This window comes from Camelus bactrianus, chromosome 9 (assembly GCF_048773025.1).
Source record: "Camelus bactrianus isolate YW-2024 breed Bactrian camel chromosome 9, ASM4877302v1, whole genome shotgun sequence".
NCBI classification, from domain to species: domain Eukaryota; kingdom Metazoa; phylum Chordata; class Mammalia; order Artiodactyla; family Camelidae; genus Camelus; species Camelus bactrianus.
This window is the reverse complement of record NC_133547.1, coordinates 54,809,606-54,823,723: the sequence shown is the minus strand read 5'-3', so window position 1 is coordinate 54,823,723 and position 14,118 is coordinate 54,809,606. Positions and strand designations below refer to the sequence as shown.

The 14,118-nt window shown below is 38.2% G+C and overlaps 1 protein-coding gene across 7 annotated transcripts in view; it reads right to left on the bottom strand.

Moving 5' to 3' along the window:
* Nucleotides 1-14,118, bottom strand: part of ADAMTS18 (ADAM metallopeptidase with thrombospondin type 1 motif 18) — a 138,762-nt gene that overhangs the window by 55,753 nt on the left and 68,891 nt on the right. For all 7 annotated transcript variants that reach the window (XM_074370381.1, XM_074370380.1, XM_074370379.1 and 4 more), the window contains 4 exons: nucleotides 13,192-13,351; nucleotides 10,540-10,645; nucleotides 7,271-7,408; nucleotides 5,008-5,161 (listed from right to left, as the gene is read on the bottom strand). In XM_074370381.1, the coding sequence (XP_074226482.1) occupies nucleotides 5,008-5,161; nucleotides 7,271-7,408; nucleotides 10,540-10,645; nucleotides 13,192-13,351 (558 nt within the window). The remainder of the gene's footprint in view (nucleotides 1-5,007; nucleotides 5,162-7,270; nucleotides 7,409-10,539; nucleotides 10,646-13,191; nucleotides 13,352-14,118) is intronic.

Here is a 14,118-nt window from a genome sequence, read left to right as displayed (position 1 = left end):
CACCCCTGCTTCCTTGAGGAGGGATGAGAAGGGAACGGAGGTAAAATCTTCCACTTTATGAACATGGGAGTGCTAAAATTATGTGAGCTTTGGTGATCATTGTAAATCCAGTAAACCATTACTGAGCATCTGTTAATATGCCAGGGACATGCGAGGCACTGTAGATTCTCTCCATCGACTGAGGCAAGAGATAACAGACAGTAAAAACAAAGCATCACAAGTTAATGAAGGTGACACACAGGGTGGAGATGGAGCTCCCTTAGGGAAAGTTCATAGCAGCACTATTTACAATAGCCAAGACATGGAAGCAACCTAAATGTCCTCTGATAGATGACTGGATAAAGAAGTTGTGGTATATATACCCAATGGAATACTACTCGGTCATAAAAAAAGAATGCCATTTGCAGCAATGTGGATGGACCTAGAGAGTATCATACCAAGCGAAGTAAGTCAGAGAAAGATAAATTCCATATGATACCACTTAGATGTGGAATCTAAAATATGACACAAATGAACTTATTTACAAGACAGAAACAGACTCACAGACATAGAGTCCCCTTCTCATCCCACCTCAAACTTATAGGTACCAAAGGGGAAGGGAGTAAAGGGATAAGTTAGGAGTTTGGGATTAGCAGATAAATACTACTATATATATAAAAAAAAACAAGGTCCTACTATATTGCACAGGGAACTACATTCTATAATTTGTAATAATCTATAAAGAAAAAGAATACGAAGAAGAATATATGCATATATATACAACTAAATCACTACACTGTACACCAGAAACTAACACAACATTGTAAATCTACTATACTTCCATTTTAAAAAATCTTGGGGAAAAATGGGAGGTAACATTTGAGCTGAATCTTTAACAATAATAAAAAATGATAGATACATGTCACATGGGTGGCCATGCAGTATTCCAGAGTGGGAAAGCATGCAGACAAGAGCTTGTAGACAAGAAAGCAATAAACATAGGAAAAACATACCAGGACATCACTACAGTTGGAACTTAAGTTCCTGGGGGAAAATTAACAGAAGCTGAAACGTGATGTAGTAAATTTAGTAGATTACAAAGAGTTTCTCTTTATTCTCCATTCTTTGATCCCAATGTCCAGTTCTTTTAACAACAATTTTTGCTGGGGTATAAATGACCTAAAACATTGTATTTCAGGTGTACAATATAATGATTTGGTATTTGTACATATTGTGAAACGGTCACCACAATAAGTCTAGTTAACATCGGCCACCATATATAGTTGTTTTTTTTTTTTTGTCTCGTGATGAGGACTTTTACGATCTACTCTCCCAGCAACTTTCAAATATGCAACAGAGTGTTATTAACTAGAGTCACCATGCTGTATCTCACATTCCCATGACTTATTTATCCTATAACTAACAGTTTGTACCCTCTGATCCCCTTTACTCATTAAATTGACAAATTTTAAAGAATGAATACATGTTGGTATGACTTTTCCTTCGAAGGACACACTCTCTGAGGTGACAGACCTGAAAATAGTCCACTGGAATCAAAATACCTTCCCCAGAATTCTGATTTTGCCCCAGATCCTCCTGGCATGTCTATAAATGAACATTGCCGAGCTCCTGCTCTGTGACAGTGACTGCCAGCTACTGAGGTGTGGAGTAGGGTTGCTCATTTCTCACTTGGTAAAGTAACCAGCATGGGAAGCACTGCTCAGAGTCTCCTGTGCTTAGGGCATTCCAGCCAACAGCATCGATTCCCTCCCTGAGTCAGGAAGCATTTAGTAAACACCTAATAATCAAATGCACGTTCTCCCCAGTTGCTTATGGAGGTTACCATCCCTTAGGTGTGTCCAACTAATGTAGAACCATCAGCCAAACTAATGACTCATTTCCTTGAACACTTTGAAAAGGAACAGAGATCAAGCATGATGTGCCAAGGACACAGAAAAGTGTGGTGGGGAGAGGAAGGGAGGCGGACAAGGCATGAAAAACAGCCAGCTCCAGGCCCACAGACAAGGAGGCCACTGGGAGAACAGCCAGGGTGATGGTGATGATGCTGATGAAGACACGAGGAGGAGGGTGAGACAAAACCCCTTGTTATTTACGGAGCGGTGCATCCTCATAATTATCTGAGAAGAGCTATGATGGTCCCCACCTTACAGATGTGGACCCAAAGCTGAGAGAGGTTAAGTCATCTGCCCAGAGTTCCAGGAAGTGGTGGAATAAGGCTTTGAACCCAGGTCTATTTAACTCCAAAAGCCAGGAGTAGGGGTGTGTGGATGTGGGTATGTGTGTGTGGGTGCATGTGCTTGAGTGCGCTTAAAATTATAGACTGTCCGGCTCCGTAGCCATCCATCTGGAGCATGCATCAGGGGCACCGAGACCCGCTACATTCAAACACAGATTGCCAGGTCCTACACCCAGTTTCCTGTTCTTTATGCCTGGCTGAGACCTGACCACCTGCATTTCTAACAAGATCCAGGAGATGCAGATATACTGTATCTGCTGGTTGGAGAGGACACTTGGAGAATGACTTCCTTTTTTCCTCCCTTTTTGGGTGCTTTTATTATGCAAAACTGCCTTTCAAAGAGGCACAGGGGAAAAAAGTCAGCAGTGAGGAGAAAAGGTAAGAAAGGGAAGATAATGACAGGACAACGAAACCTTGAAAATAAGCTTCATCATCCTTTCCCTGGAGCTGGTCCCAACTCTTCAGACCAACAGGAGAAACAGGAGATTTTGGTGTTTTGGAAACCCCTCCTACTTAGGGCCTAGCAGAGAACTATTTATGAGTCTCAGAGGTAGGGCCGTGGTTCAAGTTACAAGTAGGTTCTTTTCCCCCTAGACCGTGGGGAGCAAAATATCTTCCATATTCAGGATCCACCAACCAACTCAACCTTCTTCATCTTCATCTTCATCTTGCTTGTTTGTTTTTTTTTAGTGGAGGTACTGAGGATTGAACCCAGGACCTCGTGCATGCTAAGCACACGTTCTACTACTGAGCTATTGTGCATGCTACGCACACCCTTTACCACTGAGCTATTACCCTCCTCCTCTGTCTTCACCTTCTTAAACAATCATCTTACACAATCTCTCTCTCAAGCAAATCTTCCTACCCCTCCAGACATTCCTTTCTCCGTGCCTTTCTTCATTCTTTTCCATCTTCTCTGGAATTTCCATTTCCCTTTGCACCACTTCCCAGGAAAACCCATCACACTGAGATGCTGTTGTCTTTCAAAAATATGGTATGGTCTCAGAGAAAGATCTATTCATTTCAGGACAGTTGTTTAAACCCTGCACACAGCTGACACAGGCAACCTGATGAATGAATGAATGTTGAATATATGATCCTAAAGTGAAGATAGTAATTAGAAGCTTCCTTTATATTTCTAAAGAAAATCAAAGTCATCACCATTTGTGAGTTTGCTGCAATGGTAGGCACTTAATAAATATTTGATTAGTGAAGGAGTAAGCTAATGAATCCTCGAAGAACAGAGTGACAGGAGACAGAGTTAGCAGGTAAACTCTTTCAACAAAGTGAATGGCTATTGATTTCTGCCAAAAGCATCAACCTCACAGGCAATTAGAAACTACTGTGAATTTGTTAATTTAAAAATATGAGACACCAGCCATTTGCCAAAGGAAGATCCCTGTAGCATGGAAGACACACCCAAAAAATGGGGATGGTGTACGAATATACTTTCCTAATAGTTATACATTAAAATTGCATTCGAAAAATATGTAATCCCATATCAAACCTGTGATTTGGTGGGTAGTACTTCTCAGGACTGGACTTCCATTTTTTCAAGTGAGTCGATTTATAGAAAAGCAACAAGTGAGTACTAATACAGAGATACAGCACCACTAATAATGGTCATTGTTAATGAATGGATGTTAATGTTGAAGTCTAGGAAACACTGGTATTAACAAAAAGAAGGAAGCTTAATATCGTGGTGGCTGATGTGTTTGGTGTAGCTTCCACCATTGAAAAGTTTTGAGGCTTTGGGCAAATGGAATTCATTCTCTGAGCTCCAGTTAAAAAGTGGTGATAATTCACATTTCAAAAACATTTTTGTGAAGATTGAGGAAAACTAAAGTAAGTCTCTAAGTGGAATGCCTTATGCGGAGCAGAGGCTCATTTAGCAACTGTGGGAGGTGATGGTGGATGGTGGGGACGGTGGAAGTGATGGTGGAGGTGGTGCTTTTGGTGGTGATGGTGGTGGTGCCACTGATGACGGTGGTAATGATGATAGTGGTGGTGAAAAAGGAGGAGGAGTAAGAATAGGAACAGAGATGGGAAGAGGACCTCCATAATTTCCATGTATCTGGATACCTAGAATTTCCATGTTTCCCTTTGGGTACTGGGAATAAACCAGCTTAAATATGACTCTACTTTTTAGCAATGGTGAGACTGTCAGTGATGTAGTTTCTGACCAACTGTTGCTCTCATTTCTACATCCTAGACTTTTGCTTTTTCCTATGTATCTTTTTCACAAAAGGTAAGTCTTCCATGAATGAAAGACTTGACACACAAATCATATTAACATTATTCAAGATACATCCTGAATTCTGACATACCAGAAATAAGCTGGCTGCCAACGATGGTGTTCATATCACTGTAAAAGGCGTACGTATGTATTTTAAGGTGTTGATGATCTAATATGGATTATGTGAAAAGGGCATATGAAACACAATGATAACAAAAACAGGTATGAGCAGTAGGTGAAAACTATTGTACCCAGATTTACTACATGTGATAAAAATCTTCATCTACAGAGGAGGAACTGTCTTCCAAGGATGTGGTCTGATGGTATTTAAGCCAGGCAAGGTCTATGGGGGATACGCCTGGATAATTCATTGACAGTAAAACTGCCACTTAATTATCAGGCCAAACAACTGACATTTTAGAGATAACCCAGACTCTAACCCTTGGCCTTCGCAAACCAAATGTTTATATCTCTGTTAGGTACACGGACACATTACAGAATCTTAATGTAACTTTGAAATCACAAGCAAACATACCTTCACAAAACCAAGGCTGCATAACTTGGCTTTTGCTCCAAATTGCCACTTGCACTGTGTGTCAGCATCATAAATCTGGCCCGGTAGTTTGTCCGGATATTTATACTGCCCTGTTTGCTTGGGCTCATCCACCAGACAGCCGGCCTGAGGTGTACTGTGGTGATAACACATCCTTGTTAGTGGTCATGTTTATCTGTGATCTTGCCACATAAACCAATATGCCTCTGAATACATTCATGCCAAGAAAAATATAACATGGCTCAAGAAATACGTATATACTTAAAATAAAAAGGGTGAGTCCTGTCCTGTCTAAGAAGATGGACTTCACCCAACCACATAGGGTTTGACATGGTACTGGAAGTTACAGCCATCCAAGTGACTGGGCTTGGCCTACTGACATGGGAAAAGTCAATACGTTTGAAAACTTTCCCCACAGTCTCATTCCATAATATTCAACAAGTTTTTACTAAGTGTCTGCTCTCTGGTGAGTGTTAAAGCTACAAAACTTACTAGTCAGCGACGATCACCTGTCTTCACAGAGTTGAAAGTTATGCTTATTTCTTACTGATAATGGGGCAGTGGCCAAAGATACATTTTACCTCAAATAATCTTCACCAGCAAAAAAAAAAAAAAAAAAAAAAAAAAAAAAGTTCTTGAAAGAAATCAGAAAATCAGGAGAAAGGATACATTGGGACTTAAGACAGGACAATTTCCCTGAGATATATCCAACTGGGATATGTTGAGAAAAAAAAAATCAGTCTTGATAGCATGGATATTCTTAGAAAGTACCTTATCTCCACTTAACTAATTAAACAAGGATATCAATGAGACCTAAAACAGCATGGTTGTTACGTGTGATTTTGGAGTCAGACAGATGGGGGTTCTAGTCAACCAAGCAATCAAGACTGATTCTTACACACCTCATTACTGATAATGACTTTGCTAAGAGTTGTTAATAGATCAAGCAAGACAATGTACAGTGCTCAACACAACACAGTAAGCATTCAAAGTTAGCTTCTGTTGGTATTATTATCATTATCCAAAAGCATTTAACTAAGTCATTATGAACGATGGAAACTCAGTCTATACTGAGGTGACCTTGATTTATAATATTTATTGACTCCATTCTCACATGAGATGGAAAAGATAACTTCAGGCCCCAGATCATCAATTTAAAGCTAACAAAAGAAAACCTTCTATGTGACAAAGTCACACAGCAAAAGGTTTGTCAATTTTTTACTATCCCTTGGGGCATCATTTGGTTAATATCCTTCACTGATTCAGCCTTGCCTGTGTGTATTGCTAATTCTGTAAACACTGGCAAATAATATGCAGTGGTACGGATTTAAAAAAAAAAAAAGTATCAATAATATTCGTTCCCAAAGAAACCTGGTGAGTTTTCCTAATATCTGGTCAAAGGGAGATGTGATTAGAACCTGAGTAATCTTGTGAGAAACATAGATTAACAAGATATATCTGCATACATATAAAATGATATACATATATACATACCTATATATTTAACAACCACTATAGTGCTGTATAATGGTCAAATGGTCAAATATATATTATAGCTGAAGAAAAACCAAAGGAAATGTCAAAGAGTTTCAATTTGGGGTTTATTGTTTAATATGAATCAAACGGCTCTACCTTCCAAACTCCTATTTTACTAATGAAATCTAGGATCTTGAGTATTAAAGACATTTCACATAGCTATCATCATCCCTTCTGGATGTCTTTTGGGCGAAGAGCTAGCATGTCGCCTTTTCAAACAAAATAGCCAGTCAGGACAGTGCCCCATTCGTGGTAAAACTGGCACACCATTTTGGCATTTCCAATACTCTTATGACCAAGTTGACTAATTAAGCTAATTAGTCACAGTAAAAAGACAATATATCCAGCAATCTCTGGAGGTCTTAGAGGTGAGAGGGTTCTAAGCACAGATCTGGAGTCAAAACAGAAATAAGTGTGAGTCATATTGACAACGTACCAGCTGTAGAACCTTCAGATACAAAATTAATCTCCCTAAGACTCAATCTCCTAAACTCTAGAACAAGGACAATGATAGGACTGATGTGAGGATGGAATGAGGCAATACGTGCAGAGCACATAGCACAGTATTAGACCTTCAATGTATTGTTTCCAACCACAACCATGACATTATCACCATCAATACGCTGATTACTTGTTTTCACATCTGTTAAGTACTGTTCACTGTAACTACTCCAAAACTGGGAACACCCCTGGCTTTGGCTTGTTTTACCTCAGGAATTTCTTGAGATACTGCCGGCTGCACGAAGACCAGGAAAACACCCCATTGTTTCCCGTCAGTGTAGGAGACATGATATTGCCTTCAGCCTTCCTGCAGGCATTGCCTTCTCCATCATGAATCATGCCGAAACTAAAACAAAAAGAGGACAACAAAAAGTCTGCTGTAAACCCATTTTCCGAACTGTAACTACAGGAAGAAGAAGATGGATTGAGAATCAGAGAACCCAAGTAAGGGACACAGTTGGTTGAAACTGCAAGAGAAGAGAGTGACAAAGATGAGTTACTCTACAGTCTTGTCAGATTCATGTAGAACATTCTAAAGAACGCTGAGGGCTTTGTTATATTATACCTTGGCCACAAAAAAGGGCAAAGAATAGTATACCTGCTACAGTTTTTAAGGGTGAGAACATTTTAATCAAGATTTCTAAGCTAAACTAAAATGACAAGAAAGTCAAATCTTTCTTTTTCAAAGAGCAAATTCTCTTTCTTGCCACCAGTCATGGAACTGCAGTAAGAAAGTTCAGAATGAGTAGGAGTTAGGTACAGAGAGAAGCTGGTGATAGTTGTTTAGCAACCATTCATGTGTAAAGACTGTGTGACATAAAACTTCCAATGATGATCAACTTATTAGCTGAAATCACAAACTCTTTTTATAACTAAACTCCCCTAAAATCATAAACATTCTTTTTAAATTAATGGTTGAATCCATCCATTGATGGCACATGATGGGCTAGTTTTGAATGTATTTTTTTGGAAAAGGCTTTAAGTTGGCCCATTTTACCAAAGAAGATTCTAGCAGTTACAGAGTAAAAATAATTTTAGGCGGTTTACTCCCTAGAAATCATGTACATTATACCTAAACATTTCCCAAATCTCCCAACTGGTAGAATAAATGTGACATTAAAGTTTATACCCACATATAATACACCCCCCGCACAAAGACAGAACATACTTCAGGCCATATTAAAATGGTAGGAGATGGGGAAATAAGCTTTTTGGGTCATATCTAAAAAATTCAGTGCACAAAAAAGCTTTCTGTCACTTTTCTATGGAGGTAGAGGATGGAAGGATATCAATTTATCAATGATTTAGATTGTTCTTAACCTAATTATTTAAAGGAGTAAAATATGCCTCTTAAGAACTTATTTGCATGAGGCAGACATGATTCCTATGGAAATGAACATGCTATTCTGATACAATCTTATCAATATAGCTGTCCTTTGAAGGTAGCCTACTCCGAATAAATAACTGTGCTATAACTGTAGGTATGATTCTGTTGTGACTCGTCCGTCTACAGACTAGCCAGCGACCCAGCATTCCTTCCAATTTATCAGGCAAGTAATGGCAGGATGGCTGTATACGGTAATCCTATCAGTGAGTGCCCCAGGGATTTAGAGGTGACGGATTCACAAGCACAGACTCAGGGGAAGCATTTTCTCACCTCTGCTTTGCCCAATTCAGCTCTTCTTTGTACCTAACCAGGAAGCTAGGGGGAGTTGTTTGGGAGACCACCTTCTCAAATATATTTGTCAAAGTCAAAAAACAGAAGGAAATTCATGTATAAAGCACCACAGGAAAGAGCAAGAATCACAGAAATGGGGATGAAGTTGGGAGAGATTGAAGGCATTACTCTAAGAGAAAAGGTAATTACATGAACACTTCACTGGAGTTTTATGGACATAAGCAAACCAAGTTTGAATTGAATTTTGAACTAAAATTTTTTAAAATGTTCTAATTTACTTTAACAGCATTTTAGAAGATAATATGCATTTTCTTTAGCACACGTCGAAAGTCTTAGCAAAAATCTCATGAATTGTCTGTTTCAAAATTTCTCTCTGTAAGGCTATGTCATTTAGAATTTGAGTATGTACTTTCCATTATATGTGTTCTTCCTTTTACCTCTGACTCTTCTCACACCACCTCGAGAACATCTTTGTTTCTCCTTACAAATATGCTGAGTTTTGACTTGGGTAACTTTAACTCAAAACCAAGGATGATTATATTTTTTAATGGCCAGTATTTTTGAAGAGTGAGAGACACCAGTTAATTTGGACCTAATAGAATTAGACATACGCTTGACATTCATAGATCTTTTATTTCCTGCTCTAAACAAGAAGACCTTGTGTCTAATGGGCATTTTTGTACCAGTGTGCAAATAAAATTGGGTCATTCACACCTTGCGAAGAAAACGGCTCTGTATAGATATAAAATGCTGGGCAACTGATGGATAACAGTAACAGTCAAGATTCAAATCTCCTGAAGATAATATATTTAGCTCACAAGACACACTAACAACAAAATACCAAAATATAAATTAAAGTTGTGAAACAGATGATGCTTGCTTTTATTTTTTTAAGTCAGAAGTTAATTAGATACCCTGAAATTGATTATTCAGTATAAATACTGAATACAAGACACACGTCAACACTCCTAAACTCATACATCCAAAGAGCTTGCCCTTGAAATAGCCAGTTTGTAAAGCAGTAAGCTTATTCCAATATAGATGCAATTGCTCAAGGGTAATGTTTGAAAACTCTCTGTAGAATTGTATCCATACCAGGTTCTATGCTTCATAAAATAAATTCATCTCATTACTCTTAGGTTTCTCATACCTCATTTCTAACTCTATTCTTGCAAAACAAAGGTTTACTGACAACAACTGAAAGAATACTCAGTCCAGGCAATGACACAGATGAAAACAATATCCAATAGACACACCAAAAGTTTTTAGACAATGGCAGGGGTGGGTGCATAGTGGTACAGCGTGTGCTTAGCATGCATGAGGTCCTGGGTTCAATCCCCAGTATCTTCATTTAAAAATAAATAAATAAACAAATCTCATCACCACCCCCCTCAAAAATTAAACCCAAAATAAATAAAAAGTTTTTAGACAATTAACACGCCATTATATTCTGGGAATTTATATGTCCCCATGATTATTTCCTTAGTGTAAAAAAGACTTATCTTCATTGTAGCAAATAAACAAAGAAGAAATAAACAAACGCCTAAAAGACCAGAGGACCCATTAATAACCTGCAGCCTAGTTTGCATACAATGTAATACCAGGCAGCTATTCATTGTTTAAAAAGAGCATCAACAGTAACTGGCCTTTATCTGAGCCCTTCTTTCAGGTGCTGGTTTATGCTTGACTCAAGATTTATCCTATTTATTCTGCCTAGATCAATAATAATCATTAGACAGATATCAGTGAATCGCCCAACCAGTTTTCATATAAAGTGGTGAAATCAAGGGGCCACTTACTTGTGCCCTGACTCATGAGCAATGGTGAAGGCCAGACCGAGCCCTGTGTCCTCGTTGATGGTACAGCTTCGGTACTTACTGCACATTCCACTGATGGGGGCAAACCCTGGTGAAAGATCAATTTCAAATGTTAATCCAAAGGGGACACACACAGATACCTGATCATTTCTCAGGTCCTCATAATGTTCTGCACAGTTTTAGTTTAAAGGATTCATGTATTAAATTTTTTTTGGCAGGAAAACACTAAAAGTATATGGCTCTCAGTCCTGTCTAAAATAGGTAAGAGTAGTATTTAATACTTTCTTATTTATTAAACATATTGTCATCAACTGACCCTAACAATGCTATAAAGTTAGCATGAGTATATTAGGTCCCGTTTGTTTATGTTTGCTTTTATTTCTATTGCCTTGTTAGATCGTTTCAGGAGAACATTGCTAAGATTTATGTCAGAGAATGTTTTGCCTATGTTTTCTTTTAGGAGGTTTATAGTGCCTTGTCTTATGTTTAAGTCTTTAAGCCATTTTGAGCTTATTTTTGTGTATGATGTGAGGGAGAGTTCTAACTTCGCTGATTTACATGCGGCTCTCCAGCTTTCCCAGCACCACTTGCTGAAGAAGCTGTCTTTTCTCCATTGTATATTCTTGCCTCCTTTCTGAAGATTAACTGACAGTGTGAATATTTTAATTCCCCTTTTATTTATAGGATAGTAAGTCACAGGACATTTATATGCCTGATCTAAGTTCATTATTTGGATCAGAGCAATTGTTAAAATGATAGCTAAACCAATGTAAAATATTCACTTAACAGTAGTAGTACCAAAGCTCAAGGTATATTTTCTAAGAGAGAACACACATCTTCACCTTTTTCTAAAGCAGATAACATGGAAAGACCTAAACACTGTGAGCAGATTGAATTAATTTTTCCCCTAATGTGATAAATGCTCCTTCTCCCCAAAACTACTTCCTTCCAGGAGCAGTTATCAAATCATTCCAGAACATCCTCGATTTTGTCTTGAATTCCATTACAGCTTCTTCCCAATGTGGGTCCTCATAACCAGTAGAACAAGGCTAAGTACCCAGTAGTATTAAATATATACTTGTGAACTGATTGCACCTACCTTACTGCCACAATATAAGTGAGGTCATCTGGTAAACCTAACGTATAGGCACACATCATGAGCGGCACCATCATTAGCAACACTGAGTAAGTGGCAGTTAAATACAACACACTGCCCTATATGCCTTATGTACATCTACACTTGTAGACATATGTATGTATAATTATAGATTAGGAAACTGAGGCTCAGAAAGGTGAATTGCTCAATATCTCAGAGTCAAAAATTCTAGACTTAGGACTTAAGTACAGACACATCTAAAGTCAAAGCCCATACTCTTTGCATAGAACATGCTGCTCAAAGTAAGTGACTTACAGACCAGTTGTTAGGGTTCTCGGTGTTGTATTTGTTTCTCCAAGCCTTTCCTTTTATTCTGGTCTTATTTTGGTTGATGGATATAACTACCTCCTTCTCAGAATCTTTCTTCAAAAAAGGCAATAACGCATTGGGCTAGCCCACATCAATTTGCAAATTCCAAACTCAGAAAATGAATGAGTGTATAGCCTCCCCCACTATAAAAACACAGCCTATGGAACAATCCCCCAAATGGTTAATTCTCAGTTATGCATTGTTCTTTGAAGACTGTGATTAATGGCAAATTATTAAAATTAACTCATTTTATACAACAGAAGAGAAGCATTATAGAGAACTTGAAAAACATAAAAAACAAAATTTTTTTAAAGTGCAATCTACCTTTATCTTCAGCACATTATGAAGGATTATAAAGCACTTTGGGGAAAAAAATGGGAGTAAACCATGAAAACTTTTCTCAGTTGCCCCAAATTTTACCATCATTTGAGATTATCAGTTGTGTCTGAAAAATATGGCTCCCACTGTCTGTTTCAGTAAAAAAAGTTTTATTGGAACACAGCCATGTTCATTTACATATCATCTTTTGCTCCCATATAGCTGAATCAAGTAGTTTCAACAGAGGTTGTATGACATGCAAAGCCTAAAATATTTACTGTCTAGCCCTTTTCAGAAAATGTTTCCCCACCCCTGATCTAGATGATCAATTCATTTAAAAAACTGTTGAATTCCTACTGTGTGCAATAGAATATACTAGAAAGTATAGTAGAGATGTGAAAGCTATAGTTCTTATTCACTGTCTTGAACAAATGTGGAAGAACTGAGTCCTTCAACTAACTTTCTAAAAGCAGCATGCTACCTAGGGGCACAGTTGAATGCCATGGAGACCGGCCAAATTCTATTCCGCTATCCAGCTCTGCAGTCATGATGCCTACGGAATAACCTACAACGTGTCTAGTTAAACAACAATTTATCTCATGCCTCAAGGATCATCAATAGGTTTAATAAAGAAAAACACAACAGAGATAAAGTAAATGGGTCCCCCTTTCACAATGAGTTCAGTTAAAGGGAATAATATTCACCAGAGGGTATTCAATGAGGATACTCCACAATTTAAATATTAAATCTCTTTATGAAGAATCCTAAGGGCCACCCACCACCCAACAGTAAGTTTCCAGACTGTGTTTTCTGCTAATGTGGTGTGCACGGAGCGTCTGTTCATACCATACCTAGAGTATCACATGGTTCATTCTTCCAGGAACAAATATCAAATCCCGTGAGTAAGATGGCGTGGTCATGCCTCTTGCCATTCTTTCCAATGAGGGCAGACTGCCACTGACAAAAGCTATTCAGAGACTGGTCGGCGTGATGGTTGATCAGTAATCCTCTCTATGGGAAACCCACATAAATCAAAGTGAGAATGTGTCACAGAGATAAGAACGTTGAATCATTCTATCGGCACAGATAAACACAGAAACATAATGTTTCTGGGGGAAATGTCAACAAAGGAAAACACTGGAGCTAAGGTTGGGGACAATTGGTGTTAAAAAAGAACTATTTTGGGGTAAGTGCTCACAATATTTGAAGTCACTACAGAGTCTCTCTAGTGTGGTTTATGACCAGTTGTATTTCTACATCAAATAACTTGACATCAGTTAGAAACGCCTTTGTTCTTCTCATGCTGGTACCATCTTTAAAGCACTGTTATAACTTTTAGAACCTAATTATTAATTAATGGGGATAAAGTTCAATGGCTTCTTCAATAAAGCAGGAGGATGGTGGTGACCATAGCTTATTTACCCCAAGTCAAAATTCCCAGCAAAGGGCTTGCCATGTCACAGATCATAACCGATCAATCAATAAAATGAAAGCTTACTGAATGAAGAAAGGGTAATAAAAGACCTACTCTTAAAATAATTATTTATCAAAACGTCTGCTTAACACTATTGACTTAGGTCAAGCGGAGGGTTGTTAGACAAGATCTTTCATTATCTGTGAATTAGGATGTTGATGGCTTTGATGTCCTTGGGCAAAGTGTAAGTGGTAGGTTAGACAGATGTGTCTCCCAAACAACACACCCTCTTTCCGTCTTTCTAAAATTCTAAGAATTATTTGATAAGTTGTTAACCTCTGTAGTGCCACACACCTGGGCAATT